A 27,755-nucleotide genomic window follows, 5' to 3' on the forward strand; every position below is an offset into this window, starting at 1 on the left:
AATTGCAAATCTTCACACTTGGACATGTGGGGGGGAGTTTGAGAGGGGGTGAGCCTTGCATATTACCGAAGTTCGGCTCTCTAATTGTAAGCTATACAAATAAATTTGCCTGCTCACTCATACATGCACTATAACGCAGGGGTCTGCAATCTTTGGCTCTGGAGATCTTTTGGACTACCACTCCTAGAATCTCTCACCATTGACTATGCTCCCTAGGGATTATGGGAGTTGCAGTAGTAAACACGTGGAGAGAAACAGTTTGCAGACCTCTGCTATAAGGTGAAAATCTATAATTTCATCTTGTTTTTTTTTCTTTTTAAAAACCCTCTGCCTTCTGTTGTGACACGAGGTTGGCTCTCACATATCTTGTAGAAAAGGATATAACTCCTCATTGAAATAGGTTACTAGGTTACAGTGGCTCTTCATGTAAGATTTTCACGCTGCTCAGGCTCAGCTTTCACCCATATAAGCATTCTGCTCACCTGAATATTATATTTTTATGAACACCATATCAACTTTGACACATTTTTTCTGGAATCAAATCAGACATAGAAGAAGTTCAGGAGGACATGTACCTACACCTTAATTGGGATGAACCCATTCACTTTCGCTTGTGTCAACTTCAGTGTGTTCACTTGCTTCAATTTGAGTTGATTCTTAAAGCAACTTCCTAATATTCTACAAAGCGCCGATAATTGATATCCAGTAAGATAATGTCAACCTCGTTCGACCTCACTCGCACGCCGAGCACAATGCAGGATTTCATGATTCTGTCACCATATTCAATTCAAAGAAAGCTTCAGTCTTTCTGATGAACGATTTTGATTTGACGATCCACAACTAATTTCATTAGAAAAAAAATAGACACAATTAAGCCAATGTCCTTATAGATAGCACACTTACCATACCCATCCATCAGTAAGCAAGTATATTGTATTTTTTAAAATAACAGTAATATGATAAAGTGAGTGCTTGATTCCTACCTGAGGAAAAGTCTTGACTAATGCTATTCTATTGATTTGTAATGTTCAGTAAGGTTTGACAGGGTGCTAGTCCAGTTTTACAATCCCACAAAATCCAAGTTTTGATAACTTTTATGGACTAATTTAAATTGTATGGTGAGCTGGTATAATGCAATAACTTTCAATGCCCCATATAAATCTTCATCAGATGGTAGTGAAAGAGTATAAAAGCCCTTGGATGCAGCGCCCGTGTGAATGGAATGCTGGCCAGACTGTTGAACACTCAATCTGATTCCTGCACTGTGGTTCATGAGATCCGGGAGGTTTGAAAAAATATCATGGTATTGTAGAACAAACCTGAAATGTAAGATTGAAAATCCCACGATTTGAAAGCAGGATGCTTTGCTTTGCGTTTATGGTATTATATACATGGGACCTCATCACAGGTTTAGCAGTGCAGGAAAACAGTGGCAGTAAATCCGTAACTGCCACTTTCCCCTCATGGCAAAATTATAATTCCAAGAATTACAGCATGGTAAATCTGCCAGTTTTCAGGGGTAAAGTGGTGTATTCACCTCCACCTTGTTCTACTTTACCTTCAGAAATCGGTGAAAGTCATGCGCGGTAATTCTGCCGGCAGTAAATCTGCCAAAAATCCTCATGGAGTCTAATGGACTCCGAAATGAAGAATGACTACCATTTGTAATCCCACGGTAACTCCACGGGACCAAGTGACGGTAATAGAGTTTGGCAGTATTTCAGCGGATTTAATGGTGGAAGACCACTAAACTCATAATGTGGCCCATGGTCTGAAGACGTTCATGGGTATGCTTAAAATTCCAATACCGCAATCAAACTTAAGTTCCTCTTTTATCTGCATTTCCCTAGCAGCCACATCCATAAACTTACCTACAATGATTACAACACCCAATTATGCTTAAGAAAGGCTCATGGCATCAATATGCAAACTTAGCCATGGTTGTTAGCTGGTAAAATGGCCCAGCGGGTTAAATGTGTGTTGCGTTGATCTATGTTTGATCTGCAGGTCGCAGTTTCAAATCCTAGCAAGACCAACTCAGCCTTTCATCCTCCAAGGTCGATAAAAGAGTACCAATTTTGATTGGGTAATAATAGTAATGTGTGTAATGCACTTTAGTATTAAGCACTATATAAAAAACAAGCTATTATTATTATTGACCTTGGTCTGATTACTAATGGCTCACCCTTCATGTTACAATACAACTCAAGATATCAAATGTCCCCATGAGGCACTAGTGGATTAAATGTTTAAATGTATGTGCTGGACTTACAGTGCCGTGTGAAAACGGTTCATTAGGTTGCAGTGGACTGCTTGAAGTGGGTCAATGACTTGGCAGGTGAAGGACATGGATTGAAGGAAAAGGGCCCACTTGGCTTACTCTCTTGCTAAGTACTGCGATGAGGAAGATGCATTGCTTCTGGATTTGGGTCCCAGACCAGGGTTTCTCCTGCTCTTCGGTTAAGCCCACTTGGCTTACTCTCTTGCTAAGTACTGCGATGAGAAAGATGCGTTGCTTCTGGATTTGGGTCCCAAACCAGGGTTTCTCCTGCTCTTCGGTTCAGCCCACTTGGCTTACTCTCTTGCCAAGTACTGCGATGAAGAAAATGCATTGCTTCTAGATTTGGGTCCCAGACCAGGGTTTCTCCTGCTATTCGGTTCAGCCCACTTGGCTTAATCTCTTGCTAAGAACTACGATGATCAAGATGCCTCTGATCCTCCTTCTTGATTTGGGTGCCAGACCCTGGTATCTCCTGCTCTTTGTTTCAGCCCACTTGGTTTACTCTCTTGCCAAGTACTATGATGCTGGAGATGACTCTGATCCTCCTCTTCTTGATTTGGGTACCAGACCCTTCTTCTCAAGCCCCCACCAGCGTCAGCGTCAAGCTATTTACCTTCTTGGGCTCCTGGAGCACTGTTGGTCCTCCTTGGGTACTTGCTGTCATTCATCGGGTGATGAGGGTCAGGCCCCATGCATCATCCCAACATCGGCTGCCAGACTCCAGTCCTGCTCTGGACCAGCCCGCACCCTCAGTCTATTTGCTCTCTCAATGCCAGATGACTTCCTTCTTCTCTGCTTTCTCTTCAAATCTCTCGGGTGGGCGGTCCTTCACTGTGGTCTGCTGGTACGGCTGTGTCTCTCCCAAATGCAGCTCCCGGGGTGCAGCTCCTCAGGCTTCAGAACAACCTCTGAAAGTCCCTTTTCAGTTTTCTATCTCCAGCTCAAAACCACTCCTCCGCGTAAAGATAGAATGGTCATTACAGTTCCACCAGGTGTTCTTCATGCCTCTGAACCTCCTCCTCGTCCCAGTACTTATCTGGTGCACTCCCTTTGGGTACTCTCAGTATTTCCTAGAGTCACAGACTTACAAAGGTACATTGGGGGTACTAGGTAAATTGTTAGGGTCTATGGGGTATGGAGGTGGGTAGGGTGTTGGGTGAGGGGTGTGATACCGCGTTCTCCCAAGATGTTCTCCCTTGTCCCCATAGGGGTATTGTCTTCCCATGAGATCCTCCCACTGAGTACCACCCCAAAGTGGACTATCAGGTAACAGCCTCACCACACTGGCCTCATGGGAAGGGGCCCCCCTCGGTGAGAAGTGATGACGTCCCGGGATTCGTCACAATGTTTCTAGTGTTATTAAAGAAGTGTCTCTAATAAACAGATCTTTTTCTGACATCAGGTGTATGGGTTTAATTAAATTGTGTCAGGTTTTTGAGTTTGATTATGATAACACATGCATGATGCGGGCCTCCAGAATTACCTGTGACAAAGCAAAGGGAGAGTTGTAGCCTTGACAAAGAGTGCGTAACGGTATGAAGGATAGGGAAAGTGGGAGGGGTATAAAGAGTGAGCAATGGAAATAAAAAAATATTGTTTGCGTAGTGCCAACATGAAACCTTTGAGCCACTTCCTAGCGCTTTGGAGCGTACATTTTTTAAACATACCAGAAAACGGATGCAGAATTATTATAAAGTATTGCTCTATTGTATTGTGGTTTTACATTCCCCTGTTTTTTATTTTAGTGTTTCTGTGCTTGTTTGTTATAGTACCCGAATACCCATGGGCTTAAAGGCGCTTTATACATGTTTAAATAAAGAAATAAACCTTAACCATCTTGTGGTACATGAAGAGCATGCTGTGGGAGGCCTGGGCGTGCGCAGAACACTTTTTGTTTCAATACCTTGTCAGAAGCGACAGCAGTATTTTCGGAAAGCCTGGCTCCTTCGAGAGTACATCCTGGGAGAGAAAGACAGCTTCTCTCTGAAGCTTTAAAACATGTTGACATTTACTCCGAGGAATGCGGTTTGCTTGAGAAACTAACTGCGAGCCAGCTGGGCTGCTCCTGGACGTTTGTTTTGAAAAACGTCTTGTGCAAACGTGCACAGCAGGCCAGCAATGCATCTCTTCATGCAAAGGTAGTCTAACAAGCTCATCAGAACATCTGCAAACACACACGGGGAGGCTTTAATATGTCCCGCTGGGGACCGGGAGGCCAGCATCTCCCTGCTCTGTTGTTCCCGCTCCAGGGGAGGCCAGGCTGTCAACTTGCAGCAGCCCTTGTTTTACAAAGAGACTGCAGGGACAGGATGCCACTGGAATGTCTTTGCGCGTCCCGGATGCCACTGTAAAGACTTTTAAGCTTGTTACAACTCTGCAGGTCCACTCGCATCAAACAGAGTCCGGGCGGCGTCAGCCTTGAAGCCTGGCTGTGTAACGACTGTGTTTCATTCTTGCTAAACGTAGCCCCAGTTCTACAGAACCAGTATCCCATTGGTTATAACTATATATAACTATAACTATATAACTATAACTATAAAGCATTAGGCATCAACAAAAGAGTGCATATCTCTGCAATCAGACGCCATCACAAATGGCTATCTTCCCACAACAAAATACAACTAAAAATCGCCTCCCTGCAGGCCCGGCTCCAGCAGGGGGGCCAAGGGGGCCTGGCCGCCCCCAAGGCCAGCCACTGGCCCCCCCAAGGCAAGCCCCTGGCCCCCATAGAAAGCAGGGCCAGACTGGGAACCAAAAGAGGCTCTGGAAAATGTGGTCAAAGCAGCCCCATATTTCACTGCACGAGCAAGCAATATTAGTGCACAGGAAAATATTACTGCACCGAGGGGCATAATTGCGAAATAGGGTTGGTTGATTCCATCATATTAAAAACAAGCATTGGCAATGGCAACATTTTGTGTAGGCATGGGAACAGCACTTTCCAAGCACCGCCGTATTGGTATTAACTGGTCATTAATGGTAGCAGGTGCAAAACGGTGTGAGTACCTGGGCATCTATTAGCAGTGTCTGGCAAATGCTTAATACTTATACAAAAGCCAAAACTGCTGGCTCTACCAATGTTTATTTTTAACAGGACTTAAGTGATGGCATGCATAGTGCTTATTAGTCGAGTGGCTAAAAGCAGACCTGGTGATTACATTTTTATTACACCAGTAGTGAGTTTACAGCTCCAATTGAGTCATTAACTCTCAGAAGGCTGCTTTGACAAACCACTGGCAGGCACTTTGAGTGCAATGTTTGATGGTAAGGCTTGATTAAAGCAAAGTCAAAGAGTTCTCTGGAGGAGGTGTTTTTGGCAGGAAGGGACGGGAAGTGGTTGGGAATAGCCATAGGGATTATCAAGGGCATTCAATGGGTGGGCAAATAACCAAACAATACCTACACGCTGGGTGTCCCTCCTCATAGCCGATTTCCCTCCATCTATACTTTAATGCAATAGTTTTGGTTTATAGCTTGCGCAAGCACCATCTAGAAGCCCAAACTAATAAAAAACAGCACAGAAATGAGGATAAGCGAGCGTGTAGTGAATATTACAGCAGAGGAATCCCACGGCATGGGGGTGTGATGGCAAATGTGATTGTTAAAGCAGAGGGGAAAATATTACAGCACAGGGCTGGATAACGATTTTGGTGCAAATACATATTATGTCATGGTTGGTTAAAAATCAATAACCACACTAATACCAACACCGGCAGCAGTCCCCTTTGTGTGTTTCTAACATTACTTTTGCCCGTTCTGCTGCCAGTCCATCAGGACACCCATTTTTGTTTGTTTAATACGGGGTATGTCATGCTACAGCACAGGGCTGGCTTTATGCACTGCTAAGGGATTACATAATATGGAAGGGAAATTTTCTTATGTGGAAGAAATATTACAGCATGGGGCTGGGGTTTTACACACCAGGGGAACCATCGAGCAGTGGCGGGCTGGATAATTACATAGCATGCACAAGCTGTGGGTGGGGTGCTCAGCGCAGTGAGTAGACGACACATGCAGGCAGGCACCCATGAATCAGCCGTGCAGATATGAAATTACCATTGGACTCCAGAGGATTGGGGAGATGGAGGGGAGGACAGAGAATGTGTGGAGCAAAGGGGTGGGCAGGGCATAATGTACTAGCTGACGATTGCTGAGAAAGGAGAGATTTAGTGCAGGTGTTTTTGGGGAATCACACCACTCTGATATATTACAGCACACAGGGTTGGGTGTTAAAGTGCAGGGAGAGAGGTGAACACCACAGGGAGCGACTGTACTAGCAGAAGAGGCCAATGTTACAGCGGAAAAGGGATGGTTCAGCAGACTGTGAGAATATTACAGCACGTGGCTGGAAGAGTACAGCACTGGGATAGCACACTAACCCCACTGAGAATGTTACAGCACAGGGGGTAAGTGCCACCTGTGGGCCCGAGCCGTCATCTGGACACCCCGCAACTAGAGAAAGTCTGGAATCGCTGGAATGTGTTATTGTTCTCGCAGAGACAGAGGGGCCCAGAAGCAGAGATGCCATGTTAAGGCACCCAAAATACAACCAGATAAGATAAGGGGTTGGCGGATGGGGTGCTGGAACACCCCCTGCTCTTCCCCCCACATACACAAGTCCTCCTATCCAGAAACAGCATAACCTTAGACCTGGTTATCAGGGGCGAACTCCGGCAGCATGCAGACCTCACCACCTACCACAAGCATGAAAGATCAGACAGCGGCTGGCCAGGATTGGCAGAGCTTTGTGGGAGTGAGTGTGATGGAAGAATGGGGTTGCTTCTAGCTATGGTTGAGTTACACTGGTAGAGCTGCGTGTGAAGGAGCCACTGACTGTATTGGAACAACGGAAGGTGTCGCAGGCCAGGATGGAGGATCCATTGGCAGATCTGTGTGTGAACCACTGTAATGGAACAACAGAGGTTTCAGCTAGCCAGGATTGAGGTTCATTGGTAGAGCTTTATGTGAGACACTGTTATGGAACAAAAGGGGTTGTTCTGGCTAGGATTGAGCTCCATTAGCACAGTTTTGTGAATAGCTGTAATAGAAGTAAAGTGGTTACTGCTGGTAAGGGTGGAGTAGTAGTGACAGATGAACTTTGTGTTAGTTGCTCTAATGGAACAGCAGGCGTCAATGGAGGTTAGTGCTGAGGCTGATTGCGAAGAGGTGCATTAGCAGAGCAGTGTGACAGCCTCTAAAATGACATAGGTAGGGGCTTCTTTGGGTTATGCTAAGGTACATTTGTAGAGGTGGGTGTGAGTGGCAGAACTGGATTGACAGTTTAGTTTGGTCTTGCATAGCAGAGCTGAGGTGCATTTTAATATGTCTACGGGTTGCCAGTATTCCCACTACACCCTGATAACCATCCCATTCAGTTTGGGGCTGGGGGATCACTGCACAAGGTTTGGATATTAGGTAAACAGGGTGCTTTTTACAGTATAGCGCAGGCAGGGAACATTGAAGCACAGGAAGGGGAATGGTAGAGTTTATGGAGAACATATTACATGACCCCGGCCAGTAAATGATTACAGCACAGGGGGAACACATTGCAGCAGAGGTGGAGAATATTACAGTCCATGGAATCACAGTAAGAAAAAAGTTCAGCACTTGCATGAAGGATAGCAACACAAGGAAAACGTTTACCGCATAGGGTGGGAGTGAGGGTCAAAAGCTCAGCAAAATGGGAGAGGGGCACGCACATACATCTAATCCCTTACCTTTCAGGTCTGGCTACTGCAATGAGCTGCTCTCAGCCCAGGCCACAGCCTCACTGCTGCTGTCTGTTGATGGAGGCAGTGCGGCCCACCTCACTTGGTTGGTTGGCAGTCTTTCTTGAATCTGTCCGAGCACACTGTGAACACGGGTGCAGCACACAGCATGGGCCCGGTACCAGCACAGCACTAAGACTGTTTGTCGGCAATGTCTCTCAGGTGGCAATGGCACGTTCAATCACGGGCCAGCAACACCTGCGCATGCAACTTGACAGCACAGAGCATACTAGGGCATGTGCGGTTTTAATACGCACGCGCCCTAGTGCAACGAGAGCGCAAGCCCCAAAATCCATGGGCGGGCCTGGCAGGCAAACAAATCATGCAGCGAACAGCCACACCCAGGCTGGCCTGTATGGATACATATCCCCGAAAGGCGAGTGATCGTTTAATTTTGAGTCCCCGTGTATCCTTCCCCCAAGAAAAGAGGTTCAGTGGGCCCGAGGCCTACCGGTGAAACTCCCAGTGTCCCGGTGGGTCAGTCCAGCCCTGGTAGAAAGGAAGCCTTGCCAGTGGTGTGAGGTTTTCTTAGATCAAAAAGTTGAATGTATTTTAACTATAGGCAATAAATAAAAAAAACTAAAAATAAATGTTAACTGGGACCCGGGGGGGGCGAAGGGGGAGACTAAGCGGGTAAAAACAGGATGGGGGGATTTTGTGGTTAGCATTCTGCGAGGCGGTACTGCAGGAGGCTCAGTCAGGATTTGTTTACTTGCTCTGGACAATGATTTATGCCCACAGCCATGAAAGCAGAAATGACCAGGGATATGGAGGGCCATTCACACCTCTAAGTAAGGTAGCACACTTGCTCAAGCAGGCAGCCTACAACTGTCTAGCAAGATCCTGCGTTGCTTTTGTAACTGCACTTTTAATCTTAATCACATTTCAAACCTCTCATTTATAAGGTAGCTATTGTCTCAAGTAGATTACTGTAATTGAATGTAGGTTTTTATGTGTGGGACTATAACTGTCGTTCCAATCATGCCTAATAACATGGTTAACTGTAGAAAACAATAGATGGCAGGTGATGATGCTACACCAGGTACATAAACGGCCGAGGACCCTGACAAGTTACATTGACTGGAACACAAGATACCACAATATACCGCAAGCATTTTTAGGCCTTGTCCAGCATTTTGGGCAGCGCTGCTCACATCAGTGGCAAGGAGGCCAAGGTTGATTCTTAAATAATGGTATGGAAGCCTGACCGAAGCAGTGGCAGTGGTTAAAATTGATTCAGAGACTTACATCCATCAGACTGAGATCCCTTACAAATTCCAATCAAAGTATATATTGTGCTGCATTAACTACTTGAGTATACGTGAAACAATACAGTTGGTAGTAAGAAAAATGTAATTCTGAAGGGAAGAGTGGTAAAATCAAAGTGATTTGATGTAAGGCATTGAAGTAGGCTATTAGGTGTAAGCCAGAAAAATTGCATTGGACCACAGATAGGATGGAGAAAGGACGTTAGGAGGTATACACATTCAATGGACATGTTTGGTCGTTTACCCATCCACTGCCATGTTAATCTCTATGGTATTCCCAACTATCTGTCCCCTCTCTGCTTAAACATACCCTCTTGGGTACTCTTTGAGCTAGCTATGTCACAAAGTAACATCACACTTTGTGCTGTATTGCGCCAGCTTGTGTTCTATCAAAGCATTCTTTTTTGAGTGTTCAAGGACTTAATTTCCCCTGTAAATGAGCTCCTGTTGTAATAAAAAAACCTCTTAACATGGTGTGTTTTCAGCCAGTAGATTTAAAAGCAACATGGCGTCCTCACATCTGTTCCTTGCACTGGAATCCTAAAACAATCAATCACAAAGTCAACCGTTTTGACGTGTATAAGTATTAAACAGGCATTTTCCAGACAATGGCATCATATGCCTAGGTGCTCGCACCATTTTCTAGATGTTCCCACATTATTGCCTGGTTGTACCCTTATGGCAGTACCTGGCAAATGCCTTTGCCATGTGTATTCAAAATCCCTAAATGTTGGTTTGCCAATGTGTGTTGGTTTCAGTTTATCTTCCTAAGTGAAAGTATATATACCCTGATGTGGGAGCCTTGTTTGCAATGCCTAGGAACTCAAACTACACCTCACTGAGTTGGTCCAACAAGAACCTACCTGAACATATCAAGGCTAGGGTGGCAAGTATGGACCAACTTCAGATCATCTGCTCATGCATACTTACCAGTGGAGTTCTGACCAAAAGGTATGCCTATTTATCTTTGTGGAAGCCAAGGTTGCCTGGCCAGAAGATTCCATGAAATGGGCAGACAAGTACTGCCTTAATAACATCATACTATTGGAATAACAATTAAAAATGTCTGTATGCAAACTGAATACATCATGTGTATTGTGGGTCTTGTTTGAAAAGTATGATATAGCTGCTAGGTGTTTAGGCAGTGCCAGAAATTGAAGTTATTTACTGTGGGATCCCACCAGTGACAGAGGGGTGTGGGGTGCAGGACTGGAGGATTGTTCCCACTTCCCCCAATAAACATTTGGCTCTCAGAAGATTGATCATGAAACCTTGAAAATAACACAAGAGCATTTCTTAATAGGAGTGCAATCAGAGGTGGTTTAACAGTCGGACAATGGACAAGTGTCTGTGGGGCACCCTTGCTATGCCTTTCTCCCTCAAAGTCAGTCAGGGCTGCACAAGTCCTCCCAGTGACACCTTATCTTTTTAACATGTCTCAGATGCAGATTATTTAAAATAGGAAGTGATTAGTGATAGGAAAAGGTACTTTTTTCTTTAAATTATATATGCTTTTAATAAGCTATTTAATTGTGACTGTTGTGTGATTAGAAATGATGGGGGTACAGAAAAAGCTGTGTGAAACAATGACTTTGTTATGCATTTCATTTAATTTTGTGTCTGTATGGGATTTTTTGTAAGTTCTGATGAAATAGCATTCTGGAACTTGTAGGCTTTCAATCAAAGCAAAAACAAAGAGGTGATGGCTGGAAGGTTTAGACTTAATCTTAACCACTGGCAATGCTCTGGGCATCATTTTACCGCCACTTTTTCCACTCCACAGGACTTGGAAAATGACCATCTATGATTGTAGCTTTATTGGTAAAAGCAAGCAGATTCCAAATCGTTAATTGTGGGAGAGATTTTTCCAGACACATAGTGCAAAAGTGAAGTGAAAAGGTGATTTTGCCTATGCTTTGCTATTTACTTTTCCAGTACTTTGTGGAAACAATTCAAATTGCCTGTAGAGGCCCTTTTGGAAAGAAGTGCAAACAGTAGCAGTCCCCTCTATGCAATTCAGGGACTTGTGCATTTTTAGAGTAATCTGTATTAAAGTGAGTATTATTATTTGTTATTGTTTATGGCTTATTACAAACCTTTACAAAAAACCTAGCAAAGTAAGAAAAATAAACTAAATAGATTGAAAGTGAAAAGTGATGAGATAAATCAAATACAGGAACATTTTTATTTTCATGGCTTACAATCATAGGTATAAAAGGACGCAATTCATAACAATACATTTGTTTTCCTATAAACCATCCCTATCACTTAAAGCTTCTTTTATATACAGACTAATGGCTATGGCAAGCAGGGGATAAGTACCATTTCAAAATCTGTACAAAACGTGACTTGTGTGAAAAGACCCAGAATTGTAATATTTTAGGTATTTAAAACCAAACTTCAATACGTATTTGTACCAGCTTTAGCTGGGAAGATGTGTGGTCAAGTACCTACATTTCAGGCTATGATGACATTCTGGCGTTACCACTTAACCAAAGTGTGTAATCCTGGGAAAATCATTTAATCTCACTGTGTTTCCTGCCAAAATTAGGAGTCCCTAGAAGTGATCCAGCTTGCAATATGGTTTAAGAGATGGGAAGCTCAGGGGTCAGGGCCAGCCAAGGAGACATACACACATCTTTATTTGGAAAATATAAGGTCACATTTATTGATCAAAATTGTGACATTCAAAATAGCAAAGTAAAAATGTCAAATAAGAAGTCATCAAGGACAATTGCATATTATAAACAGTATAGAAACAGTATGTACCAGACAATGATATATAGGGGGAGACAGGGGAGCGACAGCCCCTCCTCCCTGCCACATCCAACCGGGAGTGATGCCAGGAGGTCGGAAACCCTTCAACCCTCCACTGTCTACCTCCTCATTCCACTCTCACCTGCATGCTAGCACTCCCACACAACCTCAACTCAATAAATATTAGCTGCAAAATTGACCAAAAATACAATGTTGTGCTTCAAAATGTCATTTGTAAGAAACTAAATATCCAATTCCTTGTTTCAATATTTATCGAGGAGGATGGGACTGTCTTTCACAACAAAATGGCTGGACCACAAGCACCTCCTGCGTGGCCTCCTGGGAGTAGCCACAGTATTCAGTTATGTTAGATGGAGTAAGGACTGGCGTCCTCGTTGCTCAGCCCCTGCAGAGGAGGAGATGGCATCATCCTCGATTAACCCCTGCCAGGCCAAGAAGACATGGTGGGGGAAGGGTGGGGTACGTGGGAGTGATTGTAAATGTGAATGGTAGTCAGGGGGAACTGATGTAAGGTGATAGGGGGTGATATTGCCACACTAGTTTTTCTGCGTCTCTTTTGCTCTGTACTGTTTTTTATATCTCAATTATAGCAGTATGTTGAAAAAAGGTACAAAACATATTTCTTAGGGCATGAATAATTGGGATTCATCTCTCAGTCTCTTGTTAAGGGCAGTAAACAGCTTTCATTTTTCATTTTTGGCAAACATTTTCCATATGGAGATGAGGGAAGCATATAGAAGATGAAATGAGTAGCCATAGGAAGTTCAAAGTAGTGAGGGATCTTATGGAAGGAAACAAAGGACCAAATGGAAGAAGAGAGCAGAAGACTGTGGAAGGGGTACTGGAAAGCCTGTGATTTTGGAAGGGATGAGCAGGTGGAAGGTTAGAGCAGGTTTCCCATTTGAACACATTGAGTGAACCTGGTCAAATCACCTCATGTCATGATAACCTGATTAGGTGAACAGGCTGTTTCCAGCTAGAGTCATACCCCTAAACATACAGCTCCAATAGTAGAAAAAGACAACTTAAAAAACATGTAACATTTGTTGCACTCATGGCAGTGATTAACGAGTCCCACCATAAGCTCCACACCCATGCCCCACCTACCCGGGACCATCTGTCAGACTTGCCCAAGAATTCATTTGGCTTAAATCTGCCGGGAGTGCAATCCCAACAAGCATCTTTATCAGACATTCAAGTAGTCTTGCGGATAAATATGTCAACCCTGGTCCTAACAACCTGGGTTTGAAGCCAGGCTTCTGCACCTTATAAAGCAGTCTAACAGACTAAAGAAGTTAAGGGCAAATTAAGGGCAAATTGATTTTTCAGTTCCAAGAAGACATTTTTTGCCGGATCACGAATCTGAGAAAAGTTTGGCCCTCCTGATCACAAACCTGGCCCACCCAGATAAAAATTCCTGGAGCCGGGCCTGCCTCCCTGACACATAGAGCTCTACACAATGTCGCTCCGAGATACCTAACTGACAGAATATCTAAAAGATCCTCCAGTAGACCATCTAGAACTATCAACACTAATTGTTTGGTAGTACCCAAATTCAAAACCTCAAAGATCGGCGGCAACAGCTTCCCTGTGAAGGCCGCCAAACTTTGGGATTCCCTGCCACATCAGTTAAGAGTGGACCTCCCCTACACCTTCTTCAGAAAGAATCTCATCACCCACCTCAATCTGACTGAGAACTAGCTCCCTCGGATACTCTGGTACACTAGTACGATTTGCTGCTAGACTGTAAATTAAGTAAATTATGTTCATCTTTCTACCAAGCTGTAATTAACTCTGCCCCCTGCAAAACTTGCTGGCATACTGTATTTTGTATTATTTCTTGTGTATTGTGATTATTCGCATATTGTCTTTACATTATGTAACTTGTAAGTTTCGCATATCCTTGCTGTGCCCTGCTACTCTCGGGTCTGGTGCGCCTTATAAGTTCAATAAACAAACAAACAAACAATAACTTGTTTTTATTGAAATCCCTATCTTCGAAAGTGGCCAAAAAGGTCTCCAGCTTTTCCCTCGCTCCTCCTGGGGTCTCAGTCATTTATATCCATATATCTTTGGCGGCAAAAACGTAAAAGTCCAATGCAGCAATGAATATGTTAATGCACTAGTCAACATGTTCATGTTAATGTTAAAGGATATTTATACCGTGCACTATCACCACCGGAGTGGTCCCCTGGCGCTCTGGCGGCTCTGAAAAAAGGGAAAGGGAAGCGGATGAGTGAATTAGTGGGAAAAGGCTGGAAAAGTGCAAGGGAGCAGTGATGTGCTGTTGGCAGTAGGGGTGTGCCGAATAGCATATTTAGTATTCGGCCGAATACCAAAGAGTTTGTCAACTATTCGGCCGAAGCCGAATATGAAGCCGAATAGTTGCTTTATTTAATAAATCATGTTCCAAACTTGAAAAAACACACTTATTTTAACAAGGTATCATTTTAAATGCATTCTATGCTTTTATTTCTCTTCATTGTAATCAATGCCGCATCTTTATTTAAAGAAAAAAAGCAGATTTAACCAAAATGAAGGGACTAAATGTACAGAATGCTGTTGCATATTGAAAACCAGTGCCAGTCCAAGTAGAAGGCTTCACAAATGCAAAAGGACTAGGTTGAACAAAATGGATATTGCAATTTGCAACCCGCTGTCACACACTGGCCAACTTTAATTACCCAACATAAATTCCTCTGAAAGGCCTGTTAGGTGGGGGCATATTACTATGCCTGACATAACCAAGCCTTGCTAGTCTCCACTACCTATCGTGAATTCTTAATGTTTCCCCATGGGCATGGCCCATAGGAACAAATGGTGCTAACATTTCACCTATCCTTGCCAATACGCACACATATGCACCTTATCATTCCTGATAAAATATTAGATGATGTTAAACTAAGGGCTCAAGTCCTTAAAAAAGAAAAGGGGAGACTATGACTTACGCAATGGGAAGTGACATGGCAGGAAGTGAATGTATCCTAAAGTGAAATATTCACATTGTCTTTTCCAACTGAAGAAAGTGCGCATTGCAAATAAACATTTGCCAAGAGAAAATATTTTCCTATATTGTTGCTATCTAAGGATAAAAGGTGAGCACTTTTTATGTCTAAGAATCTGTAACAAAACATGCCCTGAAGAGAAGATTACAATACAAGATATATGACAGCTGTGTGATAGCAAATTGTCTGGTTTTGTGGCTAACTGTCTGGTCTAATTATATTCAGTTTTGCAAACTGCACTCTATATTTGCCTTTCTGAGTTCTTGTTGCATTGTATTCAAATGAGAATGACAAAGTATTCTGCAACAGCTGAATAGCAAGAAACTATTTGGCCTGAGCCGAATAGCTTTTTTTCAGCCGGAATAGATGTGACGCAGGCCAAAGTTGAGCATTCCATCTAAGTATGGCAGATGCTAACATTCACATTTCTATCTAGGTGCGACGCTGCTAGAGTTGGTTGAGCATTCCATCCAAGTGTGGCACATGCTAACATTCACATTCCCTCTGGATGCGACACCCGCTAATCATCACAGTTCTCTCTAGGTGCGGCACTAGTCAACATTTTCAAATAAGTAAGTGTCTTAACGCTATGCAACATTTACAGTCTAGCCATGAATAGATTTAGGATGGTGGTCACAAATCTCTCCAAGTATGCATGGTGTAAGTCTATGGCAGTCTATGTTAAGGAATGGTAAGGAAGAGTGGCAGGGGCTTTCTGGAGTAGAGTAATTGCTCTACACCCCACCCATGCCAGTTGGTGTCTGTTGGCTGCTGGCTTCATTGGCTTCCCATGCAGACGCTTTCTGGAGCCGCCAATGTAGGAGCCGCATTTTGCCTCAGGCCCTTAGCTGCAGGGGCTTCTGGGCAGAGGGCTACCCTGGGAGGGTCTGTTTTTGGCCTTTGGGAAGACCAATCGGGGGAGGGGGCGGTGCAGGAGGTGGGAGGGCTGGGATCGGGAAGAGGGAGCGGGTGGGGGAGAGCAGGCAAGATGGGGCCTGAGAGGGCCTGAGGGCACGGGTGTTTTAAACCCAGAAGGCCCAAATGGAGCTAGGAGCACCAAGGGTCAGGGGGACACACTCACCTGGCACCAGATGGGAATGGAGCAGGCGAGGTCCACTCTGGTCGTGAGGCCAGCAAACACCATTGAAATCCTCCATCGGGGCAGGGGGGGCAGTCCAGGAGGCGGGAGGGCTGGGATCGGGAAGAGGGAGCGAGTGGGGGAGAGCAGGCAAGATGGGGCCTGAGAGGGCCTGGGGGCACGGGTGTTTCAAACCCAGAAGTCCCAAATGGAGCTAGGAGCACCAAGGCTCAGGGGGACACACTCACCTGGCTCCGGATGGGAGTGGAGCAGTTGAGGTCCATGCTGGTCGGGAGGCCAGCAAACGACATTGAAATCCTCCAGTCGGGGCAGGGGGTGGTGCAGGAGGCGGGAGGGCTGGGAATCGGGAAGAGGGAGCGGGTGGGGGAGAGCAGGCAAGATGGGGCCTGAGAGGGCCTGGGGGGACGGTGTTTTAAACCCAGAAGGCCCAAATAGAGCTAGGAGCACCAAGGATCAGGGGGACACACTCACCTGGCTCCGGGTGGGAGTGAAGCAGGCGAGGTCCATGCTGGTCGGGAGGCCAGCAAACAACATTGAAATCCTCTGGTCGGGGCAAGGGGTGGTGCGGGAGGCGGGAGGGCTGGGAATTGGGAAGAGGGAGCGGGTGGGGGAGAGCAGGCAAGATGGGGCCTGAGAGGGCCTGGGGGACGGGTGTTTTAAACCCAGAAGGCCCAAATGGAGCTAGGAGCACCAAGGCTCAGGGGTACACACTCACCTGGCTCCAGATGGGAGTGGAGCAGGCGAGGTCCACTCTGGTCGGGAGGCCAGCAAACAACATTGAAATCCTCCAATCGGGACAGGGGGGCGGTGCGGGAGGCAGGGGGGCTGGGATCGGGAAGAGGGAGTGGGTGGGGGGGAGCAGGCAAGATGGGGCCTGAGATGGCCGGGGGCGCATGTGTTTTAAACCCAGAAGGCCCAAATGGAGCTAGGAGCACCAAGGCTCAGGGGGACACATTCACCTGGCTCCGGGTGGCTCCCCTACTTAAAATAAAAAAATATTTAAGTGTGACAGCTGCTGTCTTACTTGCATTTCTGTTCCCCAAATGGAATAGAAATGTGCTTTTTTGGGTTGCATTTTACAGCGGCAAGACCCTTACGGGCCAGTCACGGTGAAATACACAGGGAGCCTATAGACCATTGTCGTGAGAGCGCTTCCAACACAAACGTATTCAAGGCGGCTGGCCAGCGCATCATTTGCGCTACAGCTCAGCCCTGTGGAAATGCGCAGGTCACCTTTGAGATTAAGGTGGCCTGCTCTTTTCCAAAAATGGTTTATCTAAAAACAGCACATCCTCTGCTCTATTTTTAGAGGCCCCATTTTATTAGGCCAAAATATACAGTTTTCTTCAAAAATTGAAAAGTGGTCACAATATGTTATAGAAAGGAGTGAGCGGGTGAGTGATGGGTGAGCTGTGGTGTGGAAGGCAAGAAAGCAGAGGGAGAGCAGTGGGTCAGAGGGGGAAGCAGTGGGCAAGAGAGCAGAGCGGGTGCAGTGGGGCGGTGGGCCAGAAATCAGAGAGAGAGAGCGGAGATACAGAAAGTGGAAGGAACGTGGGCTCAGGGGTAGTATTGGGCCAAAAGACGAGAGTGGTTGGCTGGAAAGGGGCAGTAAGCTGCAGATTGTGAGAAAGGATGAGGGAAGAGTGTGATAGAATGGTAGAAAGGATGAAAGATGCAGAAGTAGCACGCAAGAATAAAGGACTGTAAACTGCGGGAGGAATTGGGGAGCGTACAGTGGGAGTATGATTTGGAGTTTGGGTGATGAATCAGGGATGAAAGGCAAGCAAAAGCGACAATGTTCTTAAAAAGGATATGTACTTGTGAGCAAAAAGGGTTCAAAGTGACCTAACCAGTCTCTAGGGCCAAGAAATGGACTAAGGGTGTAGTTAGCAGTCTAAAGTAACTTCTTCATGGTACTTCATGGTTTAGTAGCTCCGAACCAGACTTTTTGGTGCTGTGCGACAAATGAGAGAGAGCAAAAGGCAGCAACGTCGGGTCCTGAGGTTCAAATGTGTTGAAAAGTTCATGAAACACTCTCCAAGCAGTTCAACTGCGAAAAGCACTAGGATCCCGCCTATCGTGGCTCACAGGGTGCTGTGAGTCACAATCCAGGGGCTCAGGAACACGATGAGTCCTTTTCTTGTGGTCCCACACACGAGGTAGGCTGGCACACAACTGCAGAGGTGCTTAAACACTTGACTTCCTGGGTACAGCTGTGTCTGGCAGTGGGGTGTCTTGTTCCAGAAGCAGGTCACGTCATAGTTGGGAGTCCCACTCCAGGGAGTCAGAGACAAGACAGATCCTTGTTCTTAGGCTCCCAAACATTGGGGGGTTGGGGGGGGGGCAGGGGCTGGCACACAACTGCAGCAGTCATCCAACATGGCGAAGCCCTGGGCACCACTGTGGCTGTCAGAGAGGCAGGGCCTGGTAAAGCAGCAGATCACCACCAGTGGTCCCTCGGGATGGTTAGGAGACAGAACTGCTCTCTGGCTTGGAACATTTACCTCCACCTCACAGCTGGAGGACTTTAGAGAGGACCTTTCTCTCAGCGGGGTCCAGTGTAATCTTCTGAAGTGATGATCCAAAGAAGCCTCAAGATGATTCCTTAGATGATTTAAAGAAGTGCTAGAGGACCCTTCTTTTATAGGCAAAATTCTCCAGGTGATTGGGCAAAAGCGAGCCTACTTTAGGGGTCCAATCCCTGCTTTTGAAATGTGTGAACTTTGCCCTTCTGATGTCACACCCAAAGTGCTTTGCTCCACATGTTGTGAAAGGGAAAGGAAAGCGAGAAAGATAGGCAGAGAGACTCAAGATGGCAGAACCCTCCCAAAACTGTACACAGCCCTTTCTGGCTCCCCTAACTACGCCCCTTTCCTTATCAAACGGATCAAAGGCCTTTAGAAATTCATTAAAACAATGGGATCCTGTGACGAGAAAGTGCTTAAGTCTTTCATTTTTCCAATGAGTTACTGTTTTCATAACAGACAATGGGGTATATACCCATTTATTAAAGTCAAAACCATTCCATATATATGAATGTGTGTTTTAATATTCTTCCCTTCCTACAAACAGGGCGAGATATGACAGTGAACATGTGTTTCAAATGACACAGGTCTTTCTCAAGGCTAATTGGTTTAAGCAAAATAAAGTCTACTCCTATCCAGGCAACGGAAGAGCCTTACTTGTCCTCCATGGAACCTTGTTAGACACCAAAGTGACGAAACAGGACATGTCAGGGGGTTGAGGAAGTGTAATTTAGTTTGACGAGATCCCTGTTAAAGATAATCACTGATACGAAACTCCTCTGATGATCAGGAGGTGGTGAGGAACATAAGGTAAAGCCCAGCGAGATGCTAAGGTTTTAGAGTCATCGTCTGGCATCTATACTCAGCCAAATCCTCTCCTACTTGGTAACTGTTTCTCAAAACCTCTGCCTGGAATCAATCCTCATTGGCAATTATTGTCAAGGATTAATGTACTCCATGAAAATATGTAATTCTTCCTCTTTTATTAACTTCGTGTTTTTAAAAACATCATAATGTACGATCCATTGGAACTCATCAATGTCACATTAGCTGAAGAGCTTCCATGAGTTGTAATATCCTTATTTTAGTGTCATTCGACGGGGCCAGAATAAGGGCCCTACACAAGCACCGTCCATGCAGCCAATCCAAGAGCCTATGCGGGTGCCTGGGTTTAGAGCATGTATGCTTGCTTGCTTACAGCTAGACGTGTGTATGATATTCAGCAAATAAAGGTGGGCAAGCCATTGCAAACGATGGTACACGTGTGAATGAATTGAGTAAAAAGTCACGTGCATCCATTGTGTGCAGATTTCACATTTTACATTAATCAATTGTGAACCGCAATGCTCTACATGACCCGGAGTTGGAATAATTAATTTATTTGATGTCCCGTTATGTTACTGAACCCAATGCAAAAAGCATAAATTGCACAATTAAATCCTAAAAAGTACTGCACAATACTTCAATGACAAATATTCTTCGCGCCTAGAAACACTTGTCTCCAGGCGTGTTATAAATGACATATTTCATATCAAGCCTCATGTTCTTTGAATGCGTAAAGCAACCGAGCCCTTTCAGTAAAGTGATATATATCATAACATCTTCAGCTGTGTCCAAAATCATGCAAAGAAGCCCTGACTAGTAAAGTGTTATAATAACATCCACAACAACGTACTACAGCAAGTGTAGTAAGAAAATGCAGAGAGGACAGAGTAGCCTAAAAGTTCAAAACAGCCATTAAAATATTTCTGGACTAAATACAACATATTGACTAAACGGATATACATCGAATTCTGAGGCAGTAGGGTGCAATATTATACATCTGGTATACTGCGCAATCGCCAGAAGACCATGGAAATGGCAGCGGTGTGTGGTGTAAATCCTGGTAGCATAACATAACACAACATAGCATAATATAACAAGTTACTTAAAAGAAATAACACATGGCAACTAAATGAGAAGGACCATGTGCTCAATCAACTTACCTTGGCACTGCGTTAAACAGTTGAGCAAACTCAATGTGGGTCAAAAATCATATGACCGGAATCACTGAACTTACTCCTGTTTTTTTTAAATATTGCACAGATTAATCTGTTTTCTGTTGCTCAGTCTCCTAAATTCCACACACACGCACACTCTGGACAGCGAGGACTCATTTCCAGGCGCATTCTGCACAATCGATAGAACCAGTCCAACCCGCACCACACTGTTCAATATTTGCCAGGCATGCGCAGATGACCTAAGCTTAACAAACGGACGGCCAATAGCTGGACAGATACCCTGTTTATAACATTTCAGACGGGCCAACTGGGCTTGGAATCGGAGCATGGCCCTTGTGGATCTCAATGACCTGATTTCACTCCTTGAAAGAATGAACATGCCTGCTCCCCTCCACCCCATCCCCCGACCTAACCATAGCAACTGATAACAGCCCACATTACAAAACAACAGAGGTACTAATGACTTGCAAGCAGAAACAGAAGTGTAATATAAATCATTGCTGGGCGTACCACTAGTTTGCTTTTTAAAGAGCGTACCTTTAGTTCAAAGTCTCAAGAAACGCGTCATAGATGCTTTTTCTTTCTTCCGAGCCAAACATAGAATCGGCCAGGCCGGACATTCAAGCACTGCCAGTTTCCTAAGTCAAGGCTAGGCAGCCACACACACGCACTGCCAGTTTCCCAAGTCACGGCTAGGCGGACACACACACGCACTGCCAGTTTCCCAAGTCATGGCTAGGCAGACACACACACGCACTGCCAGTTTCCCAAGTCACGGCTAGGCAGACACACACACGCACTGCCACTTTCCCAAGTCACGGCTAGGCAGACACACACACTGTCTTAAAGTGCTGTGGTTGTAAGCACAGTTCTTTTATCAGTGTCAGAGCCTTTCATATGCACGCTGGAACATTTCCAACTCAATGGGCTCGCAAAGCACCAGTTAGGTTGCAAATCTGTGTTAGCTAAAGTGAGCAACACAAAGCGTGCATTTAAAGATGTGTTTATATCCATGATGTCTACTATCTTAACATAGAGGAAAACGAAGTTGATTTAAGTCCCTAACGAAATGTTTTCAACATCCTGAATAACAACGAGCTGGAGGTTTGTGGCAAAGACTCTCCATATCTGAGTTCATCACCCAATGTATTTTATTACATGTCTTAAATCATTGATGTACAGTGGGCTTAAATAGATTTTTCAGGACATTATCTTTCATTCTGGGACATACAGGTTACAATTCGGGATGTGAAAATTAAAACCAAAATGCTATTCTTTTGGCGTAATGTGTTGCTATAAGGATGTACATGTTGTCATGTCGCTTTGTTATGCAATTTGTGTTTTTTGTAAGTAAACTCTATAAGACAATATTACTGTAGGCTGTGAAATCTAAACCATTTGTACCAAGTAAAGCTTGGAAGGTTTGTGGTCAAATTTGAAGAGTGGCGCTTCACTATTCAGCCAAAGGTTGGGATGCTGGTCCCTCACCTGCCTCCTCGGCCAGTTGTCCGACCATTGCACTCCCTCCTTTTTGGATGCAGCCAGACTACCACTAGTTCATTTTCTTCCAATTCCACCACTGTTTGTACGGAGGAGTACCTCTGGATAAGACCACACAGCCCTTTCACTGAAGCTTTTACAGCTCTGCTGATGAAGATATTGGGGCTGTGTAAGGATCCGAAACATGGGAGAGCATGTGCTGGGGCCTGGCCCTAAGCTGGTCATTAGCCTCCCTGTCTGTCTTGCACCTTGCTCTCTTGTCCAGTGGATACGGTTTGCCTCATGGGAATTGACCCTAAGGTCATGCCCTACAAAGCCCAGTCAGCCTCATTGCCTCCCTTTAAAGCTAATCACCTCGGCTAGTCAATAAGAATGCAAGGAATGCAATATTGTCATGACACTTAGATATGCGAATGGCTGGCAAATACTGATGCCGTATTTTTGCTCACCGCAAACAAGTTATGTGAAACTGACGTTTTGTTTACTCTTATGAGGTTTCTATTACAAAAAAACTTGACGAGCTGGTTTGTGAAATGAATCGCAGGCCCACCGCTGCCAGTCCCGCCCGTGGGGCCACCGCATCCAGCAGAACTCGTCCACCATTTCCTCTGAAAGCATCGAACGCCCAAAGTGTAAGCATGAGTGCCTGACAGACGCCTGTGATAGACGGTTTGAACTTTGAACTCTGCACGCAGCATGAACAGGTCAAAGGGTAGAGAAGGGGCCAGTGGTAGACACGCAAAGGTTAGTAATGGAGCACTGGGAATGCACTTAGGCCTTTTCCCATCCTCCCTACCGGCCTGTGGAGAGAAAGTTAAGCGTGGAACAGGAAATGTTGCTCACCGTACTGGCATCTGGGCCCTTGGAAGCCAGAAGGGCAGTGGCACAGCTGGGAAGACCCATCCAGGCACTCTCCTCCGTTGAAGCACACGCCATTGCTGCAGGCCGCTGCAAGGAGAAGAACAACACACATGAGCAAAGACACATGTTAAAGGAACTTTACTTAATTTGCCCACAAATAGAGGGTCTGCATCAAACTCAGGTGTCAGTACTGTAAAATAAACAAATAACACCAGGCAAATCCAATTGGCCAGGCCTTACTACAGAAGTGAAGGGTATTTTGGGGCTTCACAAAAATATCTTACTTTCTACATTTGCAAAGCCAACCCTATGGTCTTTGGCAAAGCTTGCTCTCATGGGCACCATGTTGATTGGGAGCGTTGACAAGGTTTAGGTACAAGGACCCTTATCCATCCTGGCCACATTCATTAATGACAGGAACAGTTGCATCCATAGACATTATTCATAATAATGATAAAAAACAAAATGAAGGAGCACAATGTAAGGTGGCACAAAGGTAAAAAACCAATGAATGTACCAAGCGCTATGGGAATAAAGCAAGATCTTCAAAATAACATTGAACAGCTCCCTTCCCAATGTAAACAGTTCTACTAGCCTCTAGAAAATGGCTGCCACAACAATAGAAAGTTCTCCATTATGTATGCACTAGTTCTCGATGACAGAGGAGCTGATAGACACTTGGGTCCGAGCTATAGCTCTCTCCAGCCAGACCTAAAAAGGATCTCAAACACGTAGCATGCTATCAATTAGCATTTATTTATTTACACAGTTCTACTGAGTGCAAACTAGCCCCAGAAAGGCATTAAAACTTCATAGATGGCAGTGATTGTGTTAGGGATCCGAGAGAGTTAGGGGTGTATTCATTGAGGAAAGCCACGGGGGGAGGAGGGGGTAGGGGGGCTATTAGCGCTATACAAAGGATTAGCAGTGTGCATTGGAGGTTGCTCATGTTGAGAGTGTGGTGTAGGGGCAGTGCTATTGAAAATGGAATTGTATGCAGGGTTTTCTGATATTCCTATGACTAAGTAGCATATTGCAAATACCTGTGACAGTGGATGACATGCAATAGTCTGGCAGGGTGTGGAGCAGGGAAAGGTCAGAGCGAAGCTTGCCACACCTGAAATGAACAGAGGATAGCACAGGGGCAACGTGCTTGTCTCGGAAATAAAACCACGCAGAGCAACAAAGGTTTGCATCAGAAACTGAACTCAGGTATTAATCGTGTGATGAAAAACAATTAAGTAAATAAGTAACACTGCAATCATAGCCAGAGGTCTCCACGGCTAACCGCGTGTGTTCAGGCCTGGCTATGTATCCTGGAGTCCAGGTAGGCTGAAGGAGATGTTTTTATCCACAGTAGAGGACATGAGCGACATGTCCATAAATAACAGGTTTTGCCCTTGTGTGCCTTTGGTGTGAGGGTGTGCTGTGCACGTTGCTTGCTGTGAGTGGGGGTGAGAGTGGAACTTTACCTGCTAGGTGAGATGTTAGTGATTTGTGATCTCCCGAAGGGGATGCCTCCTTTGTTTTGGGGTTTGTTTCATCGTCAATGTCCATGATATCTCGGATTAAGCCCATTTTGTGAGGTGTCTTTCTGCAGGTGGCTTTCACTTCCCTCTGGAAGACGAGGGAGGTGGTGTGCTGAACAGATGATGGGGCAGAGGGCTGGAATCTTAGAGTATGTGTTTTATGGTCTGTGAAAGGTTCCTGCTCAAGCAATCACCTTTATTACAAAGAGAAGGAAAGCAAATGGAGATGTTCAGGCTGTTTGCCAAATATTTGGGGGCACCTAAGATAATTTGAGATTTTTTTATATCTGCCAAATTTCACTGCTTGAGGCCATCTTTGTTGTGTTGCATTGAGCTTGGGAATCAACAGAGATGGTGAGGTTGTTGTCAACTATGTTGGGGGTAGCGCATAGGTGTAGAGACTTACTGGTCAGGCAAGAAGTCTTGAATTCTCAGTGTGTGTCTATAAAGTGAGACTTAAGTCAGACAGTCTTTCGCATGTTTTGCAGTAAGAATGTCCATTGCCCCACACGAAAAAGATATGCAAGGAAGATGTAGTTCAGAGCCACATTTTTTCGGCATATGCAGGATATGGTCTACTCCCTGTTACATTGCATTAGCCGGGGGCCTACAATTAAACTAAATAAATGTGAGTGAGCTTCACATGGAAATGGCGATTGGGCAGCCCCTCTGCTATAGGATCATTCTCATTTGGCCTTCTTGCAGCCATAGATCTCAAACTGACAACATGAGTGTGCACCAGTATTGTGGGCAAAAATGCTAAACATCTCATGTTTTGTTATCACTGCATTCCTCTTATTTGTATCACTCCTGAAACAACCCGTATTACAGAAGGCTTGTTTTTTTCCAGCTTTTTGTTTATGACAATCTGACAGTGCATAGGTGTTATTACAAATAAATACATACAATATTATTTTTTCTTCACCATGTACCAGTTTTCCAATCACATATTCCAATGTTATTGACATGTCTTATGTTTTTTTTAATAACAATATCTTTTTTACATATTTTTTTATTTAGTGCAAAACCCAAGATCCTAGTATCAAGTCACTTGGCCGAGAATATTATGTGGTAGGTGGATTGGATGGAGGTGCACCATTTGGGTGGTGGGATAAGGTGTGGTCTAACTAGATCCACCACATATATTTTATTTTTCAGGAATGTGGTAAAACAGCTTTTCCCCTCTGTGGGATATTAAATATTCCCTTCATTCTGATTCATTTTTATGGGTGCTCCTAAATTAATACCAAATCAGGGTCACACATTGCAAGAAGCAGGAACTGATATTCATCATTATTGGCTAAAAAAAGACTATGATTAGTTACTTGTAGGAGCTGCATTGTTCTCTCTACACAGTCGGATCAAACATATCACAACTGTGCCCGTAACAGTGGAGGTGGTACATTGGTGAAGTCTGAGATTGCTCTTGAAGGGAATCCCAAGATTGCAAGCTTTGAAGGAGTGAGAAGGTCAGCAGGAAAGGTGGGTGGAGCTTGATGTGCTATGAGGTAGATGATGGAGTTAAGCAGAAGACAGAAAAGGTGCCATCCAGTGGAGGATGACCGACAGACAATTGGTCATTTGAGAGGAGAGCACAGAGGCGAAGGATAGAAAAGAGAAGATGATCTAAATATTGGCATTGATAGGAGAACCCAGTAAAGGAGATGAGCAGGGTAGAGGGTAAAACGTAGTGAGTCAGTGAGGAACCATTTGGGAACTCCCACTGGAAGACAGGTGGGATCAGACGGGTTTATGGTCCAGGAGATGGCGAATGAGCGCACAGAAGGACAAGAGGCAATCAGGCAATTGCAGCGTCTCGAATGGCATGGTGAGAGAGGATGAGGAGAGCTGGGTGGTCAACAGTATTAAAGAATGCTAAAATATCAAAAAGGATGGGGAGAGTTTAGAGTGATGGGTGGTGGGAAGAAAGTTATAGAAGTGATTCAGTGCCATTTCTGTGACTTGACGGCTGCAGAAATTAATTTGCAGGGGAGTGATAGAGATCATTGACTTCAAGGTAGCTGATGACCTGGTTACAGGCCACTCGCTCAGGTACTATGATAGTTGGGGATGAGGGACACAGGTAAATAATTAACAAGTATTTCAAAAAAAGGTAGCAGGCGCTCCTCTCAAGAAAGAACATGGCATGATAACCTGTTCTGAGATGAGAGTTTGCAGCATACGCTTTTTGCTCACTGTACCTTTTACAGATGGGAAATATATCCATTTGCATATCAGTCTTTGTCCCGTGCACATGGGCAGTCCAGCACCGAAATGCTATGGAAATTCCTCTCTGAACAAGAGTACCAACAGCAACCCCATACACGTGTTTCAGCCTTGTTGGTCCTCATCAGTGAGGTGAAGCTGTGCCTCTCTGAGCACAGTGAGCAGGGAGTCCACGTGTGGTTGCCCCCAGGTAACTCAGGGTGACCAACCCCAAGTTCCTTCCAAATATTTCAAAAAAAGGTAGCAGGCGCTCCTCTCCAGAAAGAACATAGCATGATAACCTGTTCTGAGATCAGAGTTACCTGGGGGCAACCAGACGTGGACAGGTTATCATGCCATGTTCTTTCTGGCAAGGAGCGCCTGCTATCTTTTTTTGAAATAATTCACAAGGTTTATAGCTGCAGCAGTGTGTTTGAGAATATATAGTACTGTTCTGAAACAGTCAGGAAATATCCTGGTTTTAAGAGAAATGTTAAAGAGGGAGGAGCAGAAGAGTTACCAGTATGTTGTTGGTTTGAGGAGCAAAAGGAACCACAAAGAATTGTTTTTTTTAAGAAAAGATGCTAGTTCGGCAACTGAGGAGGGTAGGAGCCAAGAGAGGAGAGAGTAGTGGTGGGATTTAGCAGAGAGCAATGTAGGTGGTGGGAAACAGTGGAGGGTGGTTTGGGTGTTGTGATCTTAGAGATCTTGGATGAGATGTGGAAGCTGAAGCTGTTAGCAGACAGAGATGAGGAGATGGAGTGACCACATAGGCAGTCTGGCCTGAAGTGTAGTGAAACATCAGTTGGACATGTTTTCTAGATACAATACTTTCTTTGTGTATCATTTTACTACTTTTTTAATGTGATTTATATAAGTGTTTATTAATTAAAATATGAATATTCTTTCACTGCCCTGGTGTTCTACTGCCTAATT

At 44.7% G+C, this 27,755-nt stretch overlaps 1 protein-coding gene across 1 annotated transcript in view; it reads right to left on the reverse strand.

The window, feature by feature from the left end:
- The window catches only part of MEGF6 (multiple EGF like domains 6), a 1,562,146-nt gene that overhangs the window by 1,069,286 nt on the left and 465,105 nt on the right, over positions 1–27,755 (reverse strand). Inside the window, exon 4 of the mRNA XM_069610227.1 lies at positions 23,068–23,172. Coding sequence (XP_069466328.1) covers positions 23,068–23,172 — 105 coding nt within the window. The remainder of the gene's footprint in view (positions 1–23,067; positions 23,173–27,755) is intronic.

Source organism: Ambystoma mexicanum, chromosome 8 (assembly GCF_040938575.1).
Source record: "Ambystoma mexicanum isolate Mex_15411 chromosome 8, UKY_AmexF1_1, whole genome shotgun sequence".
In the NCBI taxonomy this organism is placed as follows: domain Eukaryota; kingdom Metazoa; phylum Chordata; class Amphibia; order Caudata; family Ambystomatidae; genus Ambystoma; species Ambystoma mexicanum.